The sequence below is a fragment of the Fistularia commersonii genome, chromosome 3, assembly GCF_037954325.1.
Source record: "Fistularia commersonii isolate RoL2024-O1a breed Wild chromosome 3, RoL_Fcom_v1.0, whole genome shotgun sequence".
NCBI lineage: Eukaryota > Metazoa > Chordata > Actinopteri > Syngnathiformes > Fistulariidae > Fistularia > Fistularia commersonii.
The window spans coordinates 6,427,609-6,450,361 of NC_141286.1; the positions used below are offsets into that span (position 1 = coordinate 6,427,609).

Sequence of the window (22,753 nt, forward strand, 5' to 3'; positions counted from 1 at the left end):
GGTCATTTAAATTAAAAAAACAGCACATTTATCTTTTGGAATAATATGAAAAATTATCCAATTATTTTAGATTATTTTTTTCCATATTTTTGTTTGGGATTTTTCAGATTTATTTGTTTGTTTGTGACCTCTGACTGATTTGAAAAATGTTCGGATTTTTTTATCTTATATTTGATTTGCAATTAAGATAAATTTAAATCTAAATTTAATCTTATCTCAACCTATCTTGTCTTACTATCTATCTATCTATCTATCTATCTATTGATTGATCAATCGATCTATGTAACTATTGATCTATCTATCTATTTCTTGATTTATGTGTTTTCTCATTTATCAATTTAAAATTATTTTCCCAATATGGAGGTTGGTGGAAAATTTGCTGAATAATTACTGAAATAATCAATATGAGGTTTTTCTAAAAAAAATGTTCAAATCAACCGAAATATGAGAATACTGTTTAAAGTGAACCAAAAAATTAGAAATTATCTGCAGGCAGAGCTTGTGCTTGTGCTTGTGTCAGGCTGAAAACAAAATCCATCCTGATTTTGTTTTACCATGCAGAGGCGAAAACCCAGATGTACCTCCGTTAACCACTAGGAGACGCCCAGTTGCAGGAATTTTGATAGTAAAAGAAATTATAATACACTAACAAAGTATTTCACAAAGAAATTTTTATTCACTCACTGTATTTTTAAATTCATACATGCTGAATACACATATGCTGATAAAGGTCAATACAATTCTACCTCATGACAAAAGTACCTAAAGTTGTTTGTTTTGTATCCGGTTACTTCTATTTGCATTTGGCAATAGTACGTAAAAGTAATACTTGAACTCACTCTATCAGTTGTAGACCAGAGAGAAAACAGTTTCATGCATTTATGAATGAACAATTTGAATGATGTAATTGAAAATTTGTTTTGCCACCTCTTGCGCTATTCTGGCCCTTTTTCAATGCTGACTTTGGCCCCGTGGTTTAAATCACTGTAAAAATCACTGTAGCGAAAGAACCGATATTAACAGTATCATTTTTTTAACTAGTCCTTCCTCAACTCGGCGTGTTCAGGGAGTAATAACGGTTAAATAGCGGTTCATTTTTTTACATGGATATCTTGTTTTATTTCACAACACTGATATTCAGGTCTTTGGTTTTATGAAGTCAAATCTGGCGAGCAAATGTTTTAGTTATTCAACACATGAGGGTTTCCATATGATGCCTACAACGGCCTCGGGCAGGGGGTCCGTGTGCCGAAACTGTAAACACAGGATAATGAGCTTACCTTTACTGCTCACCACCGGAACTTCCCCGGGACAAAACTTCAGCTTTGGCCAGGAGATGAAATGGAAACAGTTTCTGGTAGGACCGATGTGTAGTTACATCTGTGTAAGTGCATCTTCTGAAATTATGTAATATTACCTGTTGAAGAGATTCACACAAGCGATGATTCGGTCAATCATCCAGTCCCACAAAATCCACACCAATCCCAAAATAGTTCACTTTCCCATACAAAGGCCAAAAATGATTTTAAAAAAACGTTGTCTTTTTGTATGCAGTTACCATGCGTACAGGATAAGCGGTAAAGATACTGCATGAATTATGAGTTATTTTTCTCCAATTCCCTCTGAAATTATCTTTTTTTCTGACCTTGTTTAGGGATTTTTCTGCCAACTTATTCATCACTATTTTAACATCTTATGCATACAGTGAATTATAAATAAAATATATATTAACTAGTGTCAGAAAAATAGAGATAATCAACCTAGGTTTTCGTTTATACATGTAAAGTATTCTTGTGTCATATCATTTTTACCCTTACTTTTTTTTACACCCAATTTGAATGAACCCTGTGAACCCTGTGTACCCCATCGGCTTAATTGGCTTGATATTACACATTGTCTGGGGGTTTAATTTCTTGTACAAATGTTGAATAAAAGGCGGCGTATCTGAAAATTTAGATCTTGATCTGGATAAAACTGTGACTTATTATTTCTTAGATTAATTGGAAAGCTTGTCAATTCAAGTCCTGTAATTCCCACTTTGGCCAGCAGGAGTCACTGTTTCTCAGATTCAGCTCCAGGTGGAGCCGCCCTGGCTGCACTGGTGCAGTTCCTCTTCTTTTCCAGAAGTCCGTTAAAGAGCAGAGTTTGCCCTCTTATCTCACAATAATTTACTGATAAAAGAAAAAAAGTCCACGCACCCATCCCAAACACCCAACACACACACACATACAAACGGGCAATCATTATCTACAAGACCAAAGAGCTACATAATTTACATTGACAAAATAGTCAAAGCTACAGTCTCATTTTTTATTTTTTTTCTTCTGTAAAAGTCACATATTATTTGATCAGTAGCCAGCAGAAAAAAAAACAGAGAGGTCACTTTATAGATGTTTATATTGTCTTTTTTTACAACCCACGTCTGCAGAAGGGGGTTCATCACGGAGCTTACAGGAGCAATCAGAGCGGTTCTCCTGCACAATAAGTGCCTCCATTAACCTATTAACTTTATTGCATATGTAAACATGTGTGGCTGTGCGTGACCTCTTCTTGACCTTGTGCTTTTATTTTTATTGACTGTCAGCAAAATAACAAGCATAAAAGTAAAAACAGCTTTTAAAGTCTGTTTTGTGTCCCCTGGCTGTCAATCATCCATCACAGGCGGGTGAAGTGACAACTAATAGCTTCTGGTCAACATATAACTTTTGGAGCAACAAGCCAGGGAGAAAAATTACAAAAAAGAACGCTTCAATTTGACCGTACTTTATTTTTCTCCGTCGGTGAATGGTCTTTCTGCTCCATTATACTTATTTGACAAACTTTTCTTAATAGTATTTTCTGTTTTGTTTTAAACCCTGCGCCGTGAGGGGGAAAACAGCCATCTTAAAAGTGCATTAAAGATATGACAGACGTATATAGACAACTATGTATTTATTGTGTTTGCATTAACACAGAAATATTTGAAATTGCAATCACATGTGAAACAAATGATTATTTAACCTGATATCTATATAAACCTCTGTGCTATATCATGTACATATCTGAGGATTATCATGCATATATCTACCCCTTTTAGATTGTGTATATCTTTTATTTATTTACACATTTTATTGCATTGCGCCATTCGATGGCAAATGTTTTACTTGCACTGCCAACACTGTTCATATTTATTATAACCTTTACACTACCTATTTATTGTCAATCCAAATCCAAATGCACTGTGGACAGCAAAATAAGAATTTAATTTCAAACACGTTTCCGCTCTGTACATACGACAATGAATACTTTGAATCTTGAATCTTGAATAACTGCACCGAAATTGTATCAAAAATGCGCACTTATCTTGTATATTCTTCTAAATGATAATACAATAAAGTGACTATTTTATTCTATTCCATTCTGTTCCATCTTCGTTGTGAAATCTTGTTTTGGACTTTTAGTTCAACACTTAAGGGCTTCGATCTGTAAGTGATTACTGTCAGAATATGTTATTTCTACAATCATTAAAGTGCGGCATCTGAGTGCTTTGTCCACGGCTAAAAGGTACAACAGCTCGCTTCTAAATACCCTTAAGTGAACATGTGGAGCCACTAAGACATGTCTAGAGGAGACACTGTTGATTTCATCTGGTCCGCCTGTTACATAATGTGTTGAGATCTGGTTCTCATGTCAACAGAACACTTTAGGAGTGTTTTGCCTGTTGAGTCACATTCATCTACGCAATCGCCAAAGACCTACGTGCGCAGGCTTCATTTAGAAGACCATGATTTACGGCCGAAGGCGGAGACTTGACCTGCTGCCGTGAGGATAGCACCGTCACATCTTTCTTTGTTGTTTTGTACACAAAACCAGAAAAACTACTCAAAGCCTCCGTTTACACTCCCGCCCCTACAAAGCGCCGCTGCCAAAAAATGTTGCTGTTTATGCTTACTCAAAACTTCTCGCATTCTTTCTATATGTATTGGTTTCATATGGGTTGTGTAGCTATGATAGCAATATCATGTGTGCATTATTGTCACACAGCTGCTAATAACATCCATCTGCCGCTCCATCACTACAGTAACTACATAAATCAGGGTGTAGTTCTATTTATGGTGTTTAGTTAGTCAAAAACCGGCGTGTAACAAGACAGTCCACCCATGGTTCCAGTCTGGGTTTTTCGTTTCCTCGTACCTCGCTATCCCATAAAGGTTATGTAAGGTTACTCTCCGAAGGAAAACAAACGAGAGTTTCTGGGATTCTACCTGAAATCATCCACGAAGGGAATGCAAAGTTCTGAGAGATGTGGAGCTGTCAATCATTGCTTTACCAAAGAACTGCAGGTGATTTTGGCCAATAGCGCTTTGTCTATGATTGACACCGTTTTTGAATGTGATATGTCATTATGTGGATTTGCATTGAACACATGTAGCTGATTTTATATTTAGTGAATAAAAATATTTTCGTCACAAGAAGCAGGTGGAGCAACAGATTATATTTTCGAGGACTGGTATTTTTAAAGTGTTTTTAAGAATACTGGAATGTAGTATTTTGAACATTAATTCAAAACAAAATATATATGATATATGTAAGATACATGCATGCATACAGAAGTACCGTGGCGCGGTGGTTAGTTCTTGGGGCTCTCGGTACAAAGGACCCTGGTTGGATTCCGACAAGGGGATCTTTCTGTCTGGAGTTTGCATGTTGTCTAGTTTCCTCCCACAGTCCAAAAGCATGCAGGTTAATTGGAAAAAAATAAACGTTAATTGGAAAAAATGGGAAAATTGCCCCAGATGGTTGTTTGTCTGGTGACCAGTCCAGGGTGATAGGCTCCAGCATCCTGAATGCAGGATAAAAAGAAGATGATGGATGGATATTATATTATAATATTTTTTTCTTTTCCCCAAATGTTGGCATTGTCATCAAACCTTTCGTTTAGAAATGGTCCTCACTTGCCAATGCATTGGCCACAAGAGCTTATATAAGAAATTATACAATTTACAAATGATATACATTTGTAAATTTGAGCCAACTGGGGTTTTCTGTTTATTCATGTTATAAAAAATGATTTATCTAAATAGACTGGTCTTCAGAAATAGCACACACTAAACTATAACTTTGGGTAAGAAAAATCCTTGAAGAAACAGGTATTCTGATTAAAGGAATTAAAGTAATTATTTAGCATAGCCCATAATAGACTGTCATTCATTTTCTGCTGCGACTAACTTTTTTTGAGATTTAATTGTTTTTCTTTTCAACAAATCATTACTTTTATGTTACTAGTGGAGCCATGGAAATGGAATCCAAGGAGGGAGACTGACTTCATCCTCCATCATCCATCATGCGTCTCCGCTCAAGCAAAACATTGCAGGGTCTAAGATATTTATTGAAAATGGAAAATGTGGTTATGCTTGTGCAGATGTTTAAAACAGGCCAACCTTATTTAGCTGATCTTGTGCTATTCCTCATGCTGAATTACCAATTACTAAACCAAGCTTCACTTTTGTAATCGTATTGTCTTTTTGAGGGATCCATCCATCAACTTGTGATAAAAAAAATTTATACTTAACCTGTGTTAACCTTGAAAGTGAGGTTTGAGATTAAGATGCAAAAATTAACACTCCAGTTTGTTTGTTTGTTTTTATAGCTTCCGTTGGACCCTTTGAATCAGTCAACACGTTTTATAAAGTACAAACATTGACATATGCAAAAAGTTTCATTTCATTGACTCATTATTTCGTTTGTAATTCATTAAATGACCAGTCAACATCTATACCTGTGTGTTCGCGTGTGCCATTATTAAACATATATATACATATATATATATGATAATAATGTCACACTCATCTCCTGTTCTCACAGTGAATGTCACAACTTATCACATCATAAAGTTAAGATGTAAAGGTTTGGAGTAGTAAACCAATGCTCTGGAATATCTGAGCATTGACATATATATTAAGGATATATCCTATAAATTGAGGGCGATAAGGTAAGGCTAGCCGGGCTGCACCCCAGTCTCTCCCCTGTTTTGATGCTCTAATCTTCACGAGAATGCAAATCGTTAAAGGAGAAAAAAAAGTCCCTGCCAAACATTTGCATTTAAACAAATAGGAAAAGGTCATTTTTTAAAAAGCTCCCTCTCCCCGAGCGTAGAGAGAGGTGATTATGTTCCGCATGTCCCTGCCCTCCCGACGATGCGGTTAAAGCTCCCATTGCCTGTCAGGATGCTGCTCCACACTGGGATTCATCTACTGTAGGCAAATACACGGGACAACAGAGTGTCTCCGCGTGTGTGTGTGTGTGTATGTGTCGGTGTGTGTGTGTGCATGTGTGTGTGTGTGTGTGTGTGTGTGCGCATGTGTGTCAGAGTGCTCACCATCATCATGGAAACAGGTAAGAAAGGTCGATTCCATGCACCATTAATGTATTTGAACTTTAAGTTGGGGCCTTTTTCCTTACTGCTTTATCTCTTTGGAGGAAGTGTCTTTGTCATGGTTTGAAATTAGTTTTGTGTAGCTCATGTTATATTGATTTATCATGACAGTTTAGTGGACCATTTCTAATTACACAGGTAGTATCTCTTCTCAAAGTCAGATTTTCATAAAACTGTGTGTTTTGTGTCTTTAAAAAACTTTTTCAAATACTAATAAATACTAATTATCAAAAGACATCTTTTAAAATTATGTTCATCACAGTAATGTTTATATCAATCTGATTTTCTGCGATCTTGCAAATATATTTCCTTAAAAACAAGGTGTGTGTGTGTGTCTGTGTATATATATGTGTGTATACATATATGTGTGTGTATATATATATATATATTGCACACTGTGATGCTTGCACAGTTCCCCAAAGAGGATGTTCTCTGCTTCAAACAACGAAGGGAATTTCAGATTTCGTCAGAAGCCGCGTTTCTTGCACTTCACATCGAGTGCCTCGGTAATTATTATTACAAAGCAGTGAAGCGCTGTTCGGGAGCCAGCATATAAATTGCTCTTCTTTAGCGGCCCATTTGCATCGACCTAACCAGAAGCGATTTCCATGGCATTTACACACGAATACCGAAGACTCATTTGCCGTTCGCATAAAACTGTAAACCATTCAAATGAAATATCTGCGGCGACGGATGACAATTTGGATAAAGTGCTCGAGTTAAAATCGTTTCTTGATTTGTGTCGAGAGTGAGACTTTTTTTTTTCTTTGTTTCTTTCTTTTCCTGGCTCGGTCTAGAGTTTTCAAAGAGGGTCTACCAGGGCGTTCGAGTCAAACACACGGTCAAAGACCTCCTGGCGGAGAAGCGATCCCAGCAGACGAATGGATCCAGATACAGCGTAAGCACTATCTCCCCTAAGCCTCCTTTGTTTTCATCCCGTCCCGTCTCTCCCCACTTCATTTTTCTCCCAAACCAAACAGCACTGCCACTGTGCAGTTGACATTCTGTTAGCGGCACAATTAAGAGGTTGTCCTTTTTTTTTTTTCTTAAATCCCTGCTCTTGTTGACATTTTGCCCTGTTTTGTGGACTAACGATCCATGGTTGATCCATTGACGACCTGCCCTCCCCCCCCCGCCAACCCCTTGGTCTTTCTTCACTCACCAATCCCCTCTAGCCAAAGCCGATCTGTAAATAGCTGTGCATGGTGTGTAGAGAGCGAGACACAAAGAGTCCCATCCCCGACTCACAAAGGAACACTGACACAATGCGTGCACACTGACACAATGCGATGGCGAGGGCCAATATCTCCGCAGACCGTGCCCGACATAGAGGGGAGGGGAGCCCTGGCTGGAAAGGTACCTTAGAGAGTAAAGCAAAAAGGACGGTGAAGGAGGTTACCTATGCAAAGTTTGATCCGTGCACACCTGCCAGCCACCATTGTCCTCTACCACGTTACAGTCCGCAGACAGACTTCCTATTGTCGATACGGAAAACACGCGCTCGATCGGAGAAATCAGACGCGTTTCGGAGATCTGCTCACACAAGCAGGACGGGCTTTTCAAACAACGGATGGCCTGTTGGGGAACGGTGGGCTTTAAAACAAATCTTGACAGCGCTCAGAGGATTGAGTGAGAGACAAAAGAAGACATTTGTTTGCTTTTGTTTTGTTTTTTCACTTTGGCACTCTGGGAACGCAGTCATTGGCGGAGCTACACAAATTTATCTCCGCTGTGCAGTCGTTGTATTCTCTCCCTGTGACATAATATTAATATAATATGATAATACAGTTGGAGGGCAGATGTTGGTACATGGCGACTTACTAATCCAGTAATCGAACAATTCAACTTTTCCCGTCATAGAGTTCACAAGGTAATTTGGTTGGATTTTCAAATAAGTCTCATCTTGTTTTCAGTTGAATTTGAAAGCGCTGCATGTTTACAGGCATCGTTGTTTGTTTTTATTGTACTTTATTCATCCCTTGCGGGAATTTCCTCTCTAAATTTAACCCGTCATTGGTGAACCATGAGCAGCTGGCGGCGCCAGGGGAGCAGTTAGGGTTCACTGTCTTGCTCAACAACACTTCAACAGGAATCAAACCAGGAATGTTCACACTACCCCTGCACCACGCCCAATCATTTGCCAATGATGTCATCTCAATTGTTATCTCTTTTGTTATCCCGATTGTCTCGTACAAACTGCCAACCTGTCCTTAATCGTGCCTTAAAGGTGCTACGAACACGCTCATGCTTGGATTGCTGCAAATCTGCTGCAGCTGTCTGGTTGAGCTCTCAGGCCGTTTATATCAGCAGCCTTTTGAGGCTTTTTATAGAAATGATAAAATTAAATGCAGTCATTATAGAATATGCACTGTGATGTGACAAAATCACAATGACGCTGATAAGATGTGGCAGCGCCGTCGATGTGTCAATTTCTTATTTTCCATATATATTGAGTGGATTCGATTGATTCAGATAATTCAAGTGCATTTTAACAACAATCCCAAACACCCCCTGCAGTTTCACAGTGCCTGACATTTATTGTTGTAACAGGTAAAAAAAACTCCTAAATGTAAATATATTCTCCCAATATTCTCCCTTTTCTGGGAATATTCAAAGAACGCTTGTGTTTTACATTTGAATTTTAATCCCCCCCAAAAATCAATTATGGGTCTATTGAGTTCGTTCCCATGTTTTTTTTTTTTAAATAAACACATGGTCTGTTAAAACAAAGTACAGAGATGAAACTGATCTTAATTTGAATCTGAACAGGCCGGTGACTAGTATTTCACATCCCGTATTACAGGTGCCGGATTACAAAGATGTTTTACCATCCAAAGTTTGAGCCTTGGGTAAGAGCTCAAGTTTACCTTTTAAAATCCTAGAAAACCAAAGACCACCTGCGGTCAGAGGCTTTGTCTCAGTGACCGACAGGATGTGTTTGCCGATACGAGCAAAATATATCTAATTAATATATATATTAATATATATATTATATGTTTTTTGATATTATAACTGTCACGCTGCTGTGACAAAGGAATTTCCCCTATGGGAATCAATAAAGTTGATCTTATCTTATCTTATCTTATCTTATCTTATCTTATCTTATCTTATCTTATCTTATCTTATCTTATCTTAATAACTATGACATTGTGACTCTAAAGTTTTATTTCCTTTCCTATTGATTTTTATTTCCTTTTTTTGTTCATTCTATGTTTCTGGTCATCTGAATTGCGTGTCAAATGTTAGTAGGAAATGAAAGATTTCTGCCTCCATTGGTCATTCCTGCACTGAGACCGTGCTGGATGCGGGTATCTGGTATCAAGGTCTATTCATTCGAGGGTTTACTCTTATGTTTATAAATGTTGATGCATAGAAACACACCATGACAAAAGCCATTGATATGTCTTATGTTTACCAATGGCGGCTTTTATCACTGGTAATAAAAGGCTATTGAGAGAGCAGACAAACACTGACCACACGGTCGGTCGTGTCGTGTTGGAACACGGAGGCCGACGGCAAATATATCGGGATCTCACATCATTTGACTGCATGGCACAATTATTCCTGGACAAGTCTGCGGAGGAGGTCTGTCAGAACATGCCTGCTTATATTGTCTATCAATAATAGGCTGTGATTCATTGAACAACATGACAGTGAAAAATTTGGGAGAACAATGCTGGTGTATTTCAATGTTTTTGCGTGTTAAATAAGAGATCTCATGAGGGTAAAAATTTCAAATAATGTCGAGGGGGTCCATAAAATGATACACATTCTCAACCTCTGATGATATAGGTACATATGAAATATTTCTATTTGAAAAGTTGAGATCATCTTTTTCGCTAAATGGTGTCATTCACTTCCTTCACTGATGACGGGAAGTAAATCTCAGGACATCATGTACACACACAAACACGCACACGCAGTCTGAGCTTCAACGTGCTGATTTCCATACGCAGCCTTCAGAGATGCACTGAGCCGTACCTGGGCCACATGAGGAAGTCTTGGCAATGGCAAATAACATTCAAATTCTGCACTCAAAATTTGCTTGCCTCCCGGCCACCACAGGCTTAATATCGACTCTTTCATATTAGCAATATGCAAACCGAAGGGCCTGTCCTGCAGAAAAGAACACGTACGCTCTCCTCCCCTCGTCTGCGTCTCTAGTGACACGCATATAAACGCCATATGTCTGCAAAACAATGGGGGGCTGAAGGAATACAGAGACGACTTTTGCGTATTACACAATAATGCGTTTGGATTGGAATATAATGACATTGTGTGTTACGTATATGTCCGTTTAGCACAAGGAGTAACAATCAGAGTTTGCAATCTTTCATTCAGACCGCAAAAGAGGACTAATAATGATTTCTGTGTTATTTCACTTTTGCAGGGAGGATCATCTGCACCGTCTTCTTATGTCCAAATGTCAGGTGAGGCTTATGTGATGAAGGCAGGGATTAAAAGCTACCACCTCCTATCAACACAGCGGACAGGAATCAGAATATTGACAACAATTTGCAGATTTCGGTTGTTCTCTGAAGATGCGCAATGTTTCCTCTACCACCCCCGCAGGCTCTCACGTGCTCCCCAGCTACTACAGCGTTAGGCGTCCCTTCATCTCCGACTCCGACCTCTGTCTGTCCTCCAAGCAGTTCTCCCCTGAGGTGTACTCCTCCACCTTCGGGAGCAAACACCTGGGCTGCGAGACGTCCTCCATGAGCAGCTACTCCTCTCTTATCGACAGCTATTACCCCGAGACATTTGGAGATTACCGCGGCGCCACCTCCTTTTCCAGCTCCGGAGGAGCCTTCCTGCCCTCCCCGGCCCTGTCATCCCTGCTACCTTCTTTCAGCGGAGAATCCTCACACTTATTCCCGGTAATCTTATTTGTGTGCAGAAAATAAAGTGATATTCTCAGCTAATATTTGAACTCAAAATTTTAAGAAATAAGAAAAAAATGTGAACTATTTGGGGGGATTTTTTTTATGGAAATATGATTTTTATTAAATATAATTGAAGTTTTCCAGATTGCAATTCTTCATATCCCCATACACTGTGACAAAATCCAAAGGTGGCCTTCACCCATAATGGACGTACATTTGTAAAAATAAATTTCTCAAAATGTGTTTTCTAACATTAAACAGCAAGAAATCAGAAAAAATGTGAAAAATTTGGGGGGATTTTTTTTAATGGAAATATAACTTTTACGAAATACAATTAAGTTTTTCCAGATTGCAATTCTTCCTGTCCCCATACCTTGTGACAAAATCCAAAGGTGGCCTTCAGCCATAATGAACATACATTTATTAAAATAAATTGCTCAAAATGTGTTTTCTAACATTATACAGCAAAAATGTGAATTGATCCACAGTTAAATAAATATATTAAAGCATCGTAGCTGAGAACAGGGCAACGGGTTAATGTTATTCACAATGTGCTCCAAAGTGCATGGTGTAATCTTGCAATCTGAGCTGAACCACTTCCTGTTCTACCATCCTGCCTTCAGAGAGACTCGTGGGATCAGTCGGTCCCGGAGCCGGTGTCACAGGTCGAGGCCCTTTGTCCCGACTCCCTGACTTCGGGCAGCATCCAGCCGTCCCTGCCCAGCCCCGAAACACAGGAGAGCTCCTCACAGTATCGTCCCCCGAGCCAGGGCTCGTCCCTGGTCCCGGAGTCCGGCGGCCAGCCGTACACCCTGCACTCCCTGGAGGACACGCACTATCACCCCGTAACCAACGGCGGCGCTTACCCTGGCCCTTCCCCTTCCTCCTTTCCCTGCCCGCTCTACATGAGCAGCTCCGTCGGCGACCTGGTGTCCAAGATGGTGACGGAGGAGGCCTCCGACGGCCATGCTGGGCCCCAGGCAGCGGAGGAGGCTCACTCCTCGTGGGCTAAAGAGGACGGGGTGAGCTTCTGGTCGCCCTACGAGATCAGAAAGCCCTACTGACTGGATGAGTTCCCGGAAAAGTGTGGCAGGACAGATAACAACTGATTTTTTTTTTTATGTAGTTTTGATATTCACCAAATTTTTACAGCCGGATCAGAATGAAAATAACTGTGATTTGTCGTGATTTATGGTGTAAATAGTATGTTTACGTTTTCACAGTGTCTCCAGCAATAAAGGGAGCCACTCTGTATGTGCAGGTAGCACACACACACAGACACACTCACACACACACACACACACACACACATATCCATAGACACATACTTTTATATGAAAACATTTATTCCAAATAAATGTAATAACAGATAATAATATTGGGATAGCACAGACCACAACGTCGTCACTGAATTTGAGTGTGTTATTGCGCAGGCGGATGGGAATTTTATTGCTCCATTTTTTTGTTTTTTTGTGTTGTTTTGTTTTGTTTTGTTTTGTTGTACGGCTTTTCTCTCTTGAAAATGGGGAAAAAATAGATAAGGTGAATTACTTAATCGGGACTGTTGCAAAAACTAATTAAATAAGTATATGTCACTTATAGCGATTTGGTCTTTGGAATATAGGAATAGTAGGTTATTATCTATAAATATAAATAAAAATGAAAATATTATATTTAATTTCTGAAAATTGTTGTATCTCGTGAATACTCAACAGGAAGTGGTTTTAAAACATGCAATGTCACAAATCCGTCTGCAGATTCTTCAACGATTTATTTTTGTAGATTCTTTGTAGTTGCTTTAATTTGTAGTTTTTTTGTTTGTTTATATTTTCCACTGAAATTCTGCTCAGGTTAGATTCTTTTGGAGAGATCCAATAAGTCGGTTTTCAAAATATACAATTAAAACTTGCTTTATGGTTGAGTGTTATTTATTAGGTCACTTGTTATTCAGTTTGTTTACTTTAAAATGGTTGACAGTCATCCAGAGGCGAGTCTCAGAGGCTGTTAATTGGATATTTGAAAATTTCATAAAAAGCTCCATTTAACTAGTCATTCGGTCATACATTCTGCCATACATATATTTCCTGACATAAGGGTCAAGGGGTCCACTTTAATACCCTGTTATGGACTTTTTGTAAACTTTTTTATTCCTTTATGGTGTTAATATAGAGGGTGACAACATTAAATGAAAAAACAATGTTTACACAACAAATACAGGTACATTAAAAACATGTCAATATGCATCAACTCTTTATTATGCAGGGAACTAAACTCTATCCTTCTGATAGTTACAATGCTTGACATTGATGTACATATTTTACTTTTTCATGGTGCCTGATAATAAAAAAAAATTACACTTAAAATTTGTTGCCGTCAATGTTACACACAGACCCAGGAACCCCAAAGAGAGGACTATAATTTGCACATAAACTAATATATACATATAATTATATATGTAGATGTATGTATATATGTGTACACACATACAAATATATACATATACATATACATATACATATGCACATATACATATACATATTCATATACATATACATTTGTATTGTATTACATATTATATATTATTGAACATGTTTTGACCCTTACATTGTTTGGGAAAATTTCAGGACACATTTAACATTTAATCCCCTTAAAGAACACAGAATCACACATTGGACTATTGTATATATATATATATGTATATTTGATAATTTTATATCACTAAATAATGACAAATAGTAATTTTTGAGTGTGTTTCCTTCTGTCATTTTCTCTTACCTCCTTCCAAAGTTTTAGGTGGTACACACTCAGACACACACACACACACACGCATATATACATATATATGTTTGATGTTTGTGTGTATGTGTATATATGTCTATGTGAATATATATACACACATACATACACGCACACACATTTATGTGTGTATATATATATGTATATAATATGTATATACATATATGTATACATATGTATATATACGCATGTATATATATGTATATATACTGTACGTTTATATCATATATATTTAATGTCCTTTCGACCTTTGGGTCTCATAGCATATGTCCTTTGTTTAATCATGTAATCACTTTTAAAAATTAAAAAGACAAAGCAACATGAGGTACTTAAAAAGTAAAATGCAACTACACATGTTGGAGAATATTCATAATCAGAGGTCGGTAGTGTTTCAGGGCATTTTGAAATAGAAAAAATATATAGTTTTAGGCTCTACCAACATCTCCCCCACAGATGGATCCCTACCAGAAGAGAATCCATCGTAATTGGGGTCTGGGGCCGAGTGAGGGGAAAAAATGGTGGTCACAAAACCCAAGAAACTTCAGAAAATACATTTATGTGCCATTAAGAAAAACAATGTTTTATTTCACACAAAACTAATCTTGATACACTTTATCATTTATATGTAATTATTCATGTGTGAAATTAAATCACCACATATTTTTGAAATAAATACATATAAAAATATATATGTAAATCATGATATTCTGGCAAAAACCTTTTTTTTTTTTTTTTTGCCTTAATCAATCAGTAGTTGCCTATTCAACCTATGGCTCAGTTTTTGTGTTTTCTGAAAAACTTGAAAAAAATGACTTGGGAGATTGTTTCAAGAGGGCAGCGATATACTGAAGTGTTATTTGTGTGCGTGTGTTAATTATTTTAATTAAGCTTTAAGCCCTATACAGCACATATAAGGGCAGCTACGAGGTAGGACGTCACTAAGAGATGTTGCATTTCCTCTTTTGGCCACTAGATGTCGACATTGCACCGCTACGGAAAGCAGGAGGAGACCGGAGAAGGGAGCAGGAGAGACGCTACATGAAATATGAAATAAAATACTCATGAGTTGGATGAAACGCATATATAATGGAGTGAGGACCTCTGGAAGTTGTGCTAGACGTTCCGGTATAAAGTCACTTCGAACTGAAAATGCATATCAGGTCATGGAAAACATAAACCATGCCATTTGCGTGATAAGCTTATTGACAAAAACTTTTAATAAAAAATATGAGTTTGAGTTTAGCCCTATTCATTAAAATCTCTTTATTTATAACTGTAGTACTCGCAACTATGTGTTTGTTTGTGCTCCTGAATTTCAGGGGTTATAAATCCACAACTTCATGAGTGGTGGTTTATCTATGAATTTATTTATTTATGCATTTGTTTTTAATAGCCAAATAAAGACCTCACAGGGTTGTTATGCTGAATATTTTCCATTAGGATAAATCGAAATGACGAATCGAAAATAAACTATTAACAAGCATGTCAAGTTCAGATGAAAATGATCACGGGAGCTCAACTTAACTTAAAGTGAGAAAGGGTCGGGGGGTGAGAACTAAAAAAAATAGACAATTTGGAGAGGAATAAATAAAAAATGTGATTTTAGAAGCGTGTTTGTGGCGTCCTCTCCCCTCCGCCAGCAGCAGGTGGATGCACACTTGCCGGAGAGAGCAGGAGGCCCGAGGTGCCAAAGATGGCTACTGGCCTTTGCCACGCCCACTCCTCTCCCACTTTTATCCGTTTTTTTCCAAATAAAGCTTAAAAATATATCGAAAATCGTCTCCGACGCTACGGGCGGCTGCGGCCAGGGTTCGATCACCGATCGGCGATCAGTCGTGCCCCGGCGGAGGCGCACAGCGGGCGCCGGTGCCGTGGTGCCTAATGAGGGGGTGTGATGCTGGGATATGGCAAAAGAAGCATAAAATTAATAAAAGCATGGTTTCCTTTCGGTCCAAGTGCGGAATACTGGTAGAATACATTAAAGTGCAACTTGTAAAATGTCCGTGCGATGTGAATTTTGGGGAAAAATCGATCAAACTCCGATGCCTCTGAATATTCAAATTGAAAGTAACGCGCAATCAAATCATTGTCAAATCATTGAGTTCTAGGGCTTTTAAATAGTAGGCATGGAGGGAGAAAATCTCAAACTAATTTGTCCCCAGCTATATTACAATATTGCTGTACGCTCTGGTGCCGGTGTGAGACCTTTGTGTTGGTATTTTTGGAGACTTTTGCGCAAATTTCGTTCTTGGTCATTTTGCTGAGACAGAAAAGGACGCAGTGGAGTCTCACGGGTCTTCTCTGGGGAACTTCTCTTCATCTCTGCCATCATGTCTGGTGAGTTTCAGTCCAGATTTACTTCTGGATTCTCACTTTTTCGAGGTTCTTCTCTTGTTTCTTTTTTATCCTGTTTGGGTAGAAAGGAGAGAGGGAGAGAAAAGTAGAAAGGGGACAAAGGAGATGTTACAAGAGGGAATGGAAAAAACGCAGCATGGTCAGGTTGGGGGGAAAAACGAGGAACTTGAAGTTGCTTATTTCACTGGAAATAAAATACACGCTGCGTAAAAGATAAATTGAGAGATAGATATTTGTGTTTTTATGATCACATTTTCCTTCATTTGGTCGAATCTGGGTGTCATTTTTTTCATCTCATTTTTATTTTTATCTCACGCAGTCTTATGACTTCACAGTTTAAAAATATTTCACATTCTCACCTTTCCAGCCCAGTGAAATCAACATTATTTTTTTCTCAATTATTATTATTTTTTTATTAATTTCATGATTCCTTTATTTTTTCTTCTATTTTATTTTTCACTCATGCGATCGCGGGTTGCACGTTGTTCGCTGCGTTTTCCCCGCGCTCTTCGGCACATTTAAGACAATTCGCGGAGACGCGCGCACACACACGCACACACACACACACACTTACACACACATGAATATTTATCAGGTGATGTTTCAGCAGGTGAGGCTTCGTCTCTTATCAAATCGCCGGGTCGCCAATCCGGAGAAGCTGAAATTATGCCTTTAGGGCGTTTTACGGTTATTTTTACGCGTGTCTCTGTCTCGGGATTATTAATGAGATGAAACGCTTCCACACGCAATCGCAATCGAGCCGTCGTGCACGGCGTCGTGCGTGCACGATGGGGAGGGAGGAGAAGAAAGGTGGAGGTGGTGGGGGGTGTTTTTTTTTTTTAAACAAAAGTAGCGATCGGGGTTCGATTCCCTTAGGAATCGATCGTCGGTGCAACGAGCGCGGAAACGCCGATGGCGTGAAAAGTTGCGTGAGCGGCGCTATCGATCACGGAAAAGCTACCGATCGCAGGATTTGGGATCGATTCCCTAAAAGGAAGCTTCGATCGGTCGCTTTTAAAATGAAAGGGGCAGAGATCGATCGTCGATCGCTGCAACGCGTTTTCGATCCGACACGTTTGGTTTTTTTTTGCGTTATCACAGTTGATCGATCGGTCAGTTCACCGAGAACCGACCGATCGATACCCGATTAATGAATCGATCTAGTGCTATCGGTAGTGATCAGAAATACCACACTTACCGTGGCGTGTTTTGTACCGGTTTACCTTTGCTTCTGGTCTGGGCGGGGTGGTTGCGGTGTGGAGGGGCGTGCACGCGCTCACGCACGGCTGCAGAGTGTGCGTGAGAGAGGGGGGGGTAGAATATCTAGAGGCGCGAAAAGCTAGGAAGAGAACGCGCACATACACGCACACATTCACACGTGCACGCACACAAATGCACACACGCCGAGATCCAAGCGAAAAACACAAAACTCTTGATAGAACTTTTTTCGTCATTGTTTTTATTAATATTTTTTTATTACAATAAACACGATCTATTTTCAAACAATCATATAAAACGTGTTATTGTGCTCTGTGTGTGTGTGTGTGTGTGTGTGTGTGTGTCATTGTGCCATTTATTCCCGTATAAATGAAAAAAATAATCTATGACCTGATAAACAGACAAAGCAGTGTGTGATTACTCAATGAGGGGGAAGGGAGAAGCGTGTGTGTGTGTGCGTGTGCGTGTTATGGGTTGTTCCCTATTGTGTTTGCTGTTTGGTAAACACGAGCGTGCTCGTTCTCTCCGCCCTCCCAAGATAAACCGAAGGTGTACCAGGGTGTCCGGGTCAAGACGACGGTCAAGGAGCTGCTGCAGAGGTACCGAGCCCGGGAGGCCAACGGGAAAAAAGTAAAAACGGTAAACCACCCCCCTCACCACCGCCACCACCGCCACTCACGCACACACAGACAGACACACGCACACAATATCCCTCCCACCTCTCATTCCAACGTAAACTGCAGTAAAGTTTTGTAAATGACTGACTGGCTGCACTTCAGTTACAATAAAACACACCCCTCCCAACGATTTTTGCACGCTCCCTCTCACTCAAACACACACACTTGGAAGAAGAAGAGAAGAATAAATAAAATTTAAAGAGAAATATCCTCCCTAACTAAGTAAAGTCCACATGTCCATGTTGACATATCTAAAGCTCTGTCCCTGTTCCTCCACGCACAGATATCCCAGCCTTGCTTTGACCTGCAGGATCTCTGCGCGTCCACTCTTCCAAGTAAGTTCATCCGGAATCATCCTTTGTCCCGAGTCTAATATTTAACACACACTCACACACACACACACACACACATAACACCGAATGATAATCCATCCTCGTATAAAAGGCTGTGTCAACATGAGCACGGTGGATTTGCATAGGGTTTGCTTTCTGCAAATAAATAATGAGGGGGGGGTAATAAAAAATCAGCCAAATGGCATCGCTGTTGAAATAGAAAAATAGAAAAGTCCGATGAAAATAAAAAAAAGGGGGTTACCTGAAACCTAAAGAAAGCGGAGGTAGTGAAAAGCGGGTGTTAGTGAGCTGTTTTTACCCCTCTGACCGAGGGCTCCCCGGTTATATTTATACGCGCTGATGGTGCCGTGACATCACACCGCGATCATATAGGCTCATTTAAATGGCTTCCTGGTCCGTTGCCATTACAAAACTAGCGCTGCGCCTTTATTTGGATGGACGTTTAGACGCGCCGTGCGTATTTGGCACGTTGCGCGAAACTGCAGCAGCAGCGTGGATCTGCGCCTAGTTCTGTTTATTAACGCATTTTTTTTTTTTTTTTTTTGTATTTGAAATGCAGCTGTGGTGTCGAACCCCGCTCCCTACGTGGACGCGCCTTCCACTGCGGCCCCGCCGGTGGACGTCGGCGGTTGCGTCGCGCCCCCGATGCACGCCGCGCCGTTCCACGACGGCTCCTGCAGCATCCAAGTGCAGGACGGCGGCTATCACGGAGCCCAGCGGCAGTACGGGGACATGATGCTGCCCGTCGACGGCTACAGTGTCAACAGCAACAACAATAACAACAACAACAACAGCAGCAGCAGCTGTTGCTACAACAACCTCCCTCCTGCTGCAGCTTTACCCCTGTCCTGGTGCCACGGACTGTCCTCTGATGCGGACTATTACGGGATGGTAGGTTTAATCTCCTCTTCCTAACTATCACCTGTCTGGCGAGACCTTTTCTTTAAAATGCCTAAATTCGGGGTGTTAAAATAAAATAAAATTGAAAAGAAATCAACAGAAGCAGCAGGCATAAAATAAAATAAAATAAAATAAAATAAAATAAAATAAAATAAAATAATGAAAGAAATTAGAGGAAAAAACTATACCCTCCATTAGAAAAATATGATTTATTCATTTATTTATTTAGCAACCCGAAAGTAGAATCTTCATCATTCTTCAAATCATCCCAAGAGAGCACTTGCAAATCACCTCTATCTTTTTTCTCACATTACTCAGGTTATTTTGGTTACCAAGCAATGGCAGTAGCTGGTAAATCTCATCTGTTGTTGACATCGCTGAGAACGTTGGAACTCTCGCCCAAGGAGGCCACGTTAGGATGGTCCAAAGGCTATTGGAAGAGAAGTGAAGTGTTTTGGTGTTCAGATGGCAAAATAAGAGCTGCCAACCTAACTATGTAGTGATTTGTGTTTTAATATTGTTTAATAATATATATGTATATTTTTTTTAATCTTTAACTTATGACATTTTTACCCCTTACTTAGTAGAGGAGGTAAGGAAAATCTTTTAATGCACTCTGTTCAAAAAGAGCAACCAACAATAAGGCTAAAGGAAATATACTTGAAAAGATTCAGCCAGAACAACCAGAGTCATGCTGGTCTAAAAAAAAAAAAAAAGCGAAATGGATAAACTTTCCATCCAAAGATTAAGTAAATAACTTCAAGGTCACCGAGTTTGAAGAAGATGAACAGGTTACTTTTGGTCGGTCTTCTAGCTTGTGTCAAAAGAATTGTGATTGCTCTTCAGCAGGACTAGATTCATGACTACACTGGAAAAGGTAATAAAGTCAATTACTACATGTCACTGTGATGCGACATGTTAAACTCCTTTGACCTTTCCTCTGGTCAGAAGTGTTTTTCACCTTGCCCTTGCTGAACAGTCGCGTTTCAAGAGTTTTGTGTGACAGGGCTGCTTTGACGTTCCTCGTTCAAAGGGTGTATCACGTGCCCAGAAATAAAGAAAATATAACGCAAATTCCTACCAACTGGACTGTGGAGGAGTGGGTGGCATTTTAAGAATTGAATCGAATACCTGAAATGCAATTTTTACATAATAAGAGTGATTTAGATCCCCATCTAAAACCAAGTCTTCCTCTCTTGCAGGCTCCTTGCTCCCCGTCAGAGTCTCTGAAGCTCTGTAGTCCCATGGATCACAACAGCTACTCCCCGCAGGACTCTTTCTCCTCCTCCTCTTCCTGCTACGACTCTCCCACTAGGATGGAGTATAGCTTCCCTGGCCTCACGTCAGAACACTACCACTACCAGCACTGCAACCTGCAGGACTGTTACTGCCTGGCCCACTGCTGGCCGGGCCAGCAGGAGAGCTTCTCCACCCCTGAGTATGCGTCTTACTACGCCCCCACAGACTATCCATACACCTGCCCTGTGGAGGAAAATTACTTTAAGAGCAATTCTGCAATGAGCCCCGAAATGTGTTACAACGTACTATGATGATGAGCTGTATTATATATTATTATTATATCTTTTTCTGACTGTTCCACGCTATTAATACTTAGCGCTGATGTCTACGTTTTCAGTGTGTGTTCCTCCTGGCGGCTGTGAATATGTTGAATGCTGAATGGATGAAGAGGTTGAAAGTTTTATACCGATTGATACTATTTTTTTTGTTGCTTCTTAGATCTATTTTCATACACATGACTTTGTATACAAAATAAAAAAAAAAATCAAAGTGTAATAAGTCTAATGCACTCATAATTCTTTCATATTTAGATTGCACAGCAGATTTTTTAAAGAGGGAAAAACTGCAGAGATATCTACAACAGGTGTCGTATTGAGATAAATATGTGAATACGATATTATATGAATAGCATCAAAATTTGGTCTGGTCAATAAGCATCTAAACTTTTCAGTACATTTATTCATTCATTCATTTATTCATTATCTAAACCGTTTTTGCTGCAAGGGGTGGTGTTCACCATGGCCCCTTTGCCAATCCATCACATGGCCACATGTAGAGACAAACAACCATTCTCTCTCTCATTTAGCACAATTATCAGAGTCAGCTATAATGCCAATTTCCCAGCATGTACCAGACATACAGAGGAATCAAGAAAACGTGTCTCACTTTCCCACTGTGAAATGACACGAGATGAAATAATAACAGAAAGCCCATTAACAGTAACAATAGACAAAAAAATATTAAACTATACAGTATAAAGCGCACGCAGTTACAATCTACCAGTACTGAGGTTAAAGGATAATAGAGATTTAACAGCATAAAAACCTGAAATGTATAAATACATGGAATTTGAATATAGAGGAGCTGCAGGGTTATATGTAAAGTTTAGTGCAAAAACCAGTCATTGAGTAATACCATAGTATAGTAGGTGAGAAAATTAAGTACTTATACTAATAGTACTAATATTTGTACTAATATTATGTACTGGGCACACACACAGTGCCCCCCCCCTCAAAAAAATTATGACTGAACATGGAGTGAAATTTAAATTATTATTAAATTATTAAATTATGAGTGAACATTTTAACCATCCATCTTTTGGAAGCAGAGGCTTGGGGTTGTGAAAAACTTTGACAGAGGCCAAATTAATGGACTGCATTGATCAGCACGGGAAGCAGTTAGATCAGACGAGGTTTTCATGCCTGTGAGTGGCAGCAACACTAAATGAAACCGATCAGTGTTACAACACCAAAAAAAAAATCTATCAAACGCTGCTATCAACAACACATTAATCATGAAACACAAAGTTAATATATATATTGTATTGTGAACATCAGAAAAATATCAAATTACTTTAAGCGTTAAGTATAAAATATTTTCTCCATATTTTTAAATTGACTTAAAATGTCTGCAAAATCATACTTGCAGACCATGTATATCACATGGCAGTCTCTTGATAAAACAGTATTCTTTTTTAATTGACCCAAAACATATCACTGTCAGTAGCCTGGAGGCTCAGCATCAATGCCATGTGAGACCTAATTGCAACACTGTGCAGCATTTTTAACTGGGCTTGACACCTTCAACATTGTAATTATGGTAACCTTATTTGTGATCGACAGCACATTATGCAAAACT

At 39.3% G+C, this 22,753-nt stretch overlaps 2 protein-coding genes and 1 long non-coding RNA gene across 3 annotated transcripts; 2 read left to right on the top strand and 1 right to left on the bottom strand.

The window, feature by feature from the left end:
• Positions 1-6,234: 6,234 nt before the first annotated feature.
• On the top strand, positions 6,235-13,400 carry pou2af2a (POU class 2 homeobox associating factor 2a). Its single transcript, XM_086178552.1, has 5 exons — positions 6,235-6,375; positions 7,213-7,313; positions 10,806-10,845; positions 10,988-11,292; positions 11,922-13,400. Exons 1-5 carry the CDS (start codon positions 6,309-6,311, stop codon positions 12,360-12,362), a joined length of 954 nt encoding a protein of 317 aa, XP_086034678.1. The 5' UTR covers positions 6,235-6,308; the 3' UTR covers positions 12,363-13,400.
• A 1,336-nt stretch (positions 13,401-14,736) lies between these two features.
• LOC147235332 (uncharacterized) lies at positions 14,737-17,777 on the bottom strand. The gene is made up of 2 exons (XR_015109203.1): positions 17,648-17,777; positions 14,737-16,501 (listed from the first exon to the last, which is right to left on the bottom strand). It is a non-coding gene; the product is annotated as an uncharacterized LOC147235332 (long non-coding RNA).
• Positions 17,778-18,036: 259 nt separating this feature from the next.
• On the top strand, positions 18,037-21,485 carry pou2af3 (POU class 2 homeobox associating factor 3). The gene is made up of 5 exons (XM_086177973.1): positions 18,037-18,076; positions 18,179-18,306; positions 18,628-18,711; positions 19,250-19,588; positions 20,800-21,485. Exons 1-5 carry the CDS (start codon positions 18,037-18,039, stop codon positions 21,145-21,147), a joined length of 939 nt encoding a protein of 312 aa, XP_086034099.1. The 3' UTR covers positions 21,148-21,485.
• The last annotated feature ends 1,268 nt before the right edge of the window (positions 21,486-22,753 follow it).

Bases quoted from the DNA above. Each gene is read 5' to 3' on its own strand.
- pou2af2a (XM_086178552.1), top strand. From the start codon at position 6,309: ATGTGTGTGTGTGTGTGTGTGTGTGTGCGCATGTGTGTCAGAGTGCTC. The intron at 6,376-7,212 runs GTAAGAAAGGTC...GGCTCGGTCTAG, and splicing joins CACCATCATCATGGAAACAG to AGTTTTCAAAGAGGGTCTAC. The intron at 10,846-10,987 runs GTGAGGCTTATG...CCACCCCCGCAG, and splicing joins TTCTTATGTCCAAATGTCAG to GCTCTCACGTGCTCCCCAGC.
- pou2af3 (XM_086177973.1), top strand. From the start codon at position 18,037: ATGAAAAAAATAATCTATGACCTGATAAACAGACAAAGCA. The intron at 18,077-18,178 runs GTGTGTGATTAC...GGTAAACACGAG, and splicing joins CCTGATAAACAGACAAAGCA to CGTGCTCGTTCTCTCCGCCC. The intron at 18,307-18,627 runs GTAAACCACCCC...CTCCACGCACAG, and splicing joins ACGGGAAAAAAGTAAAAACG to ATATCCCAGCCTTGCTTTGA.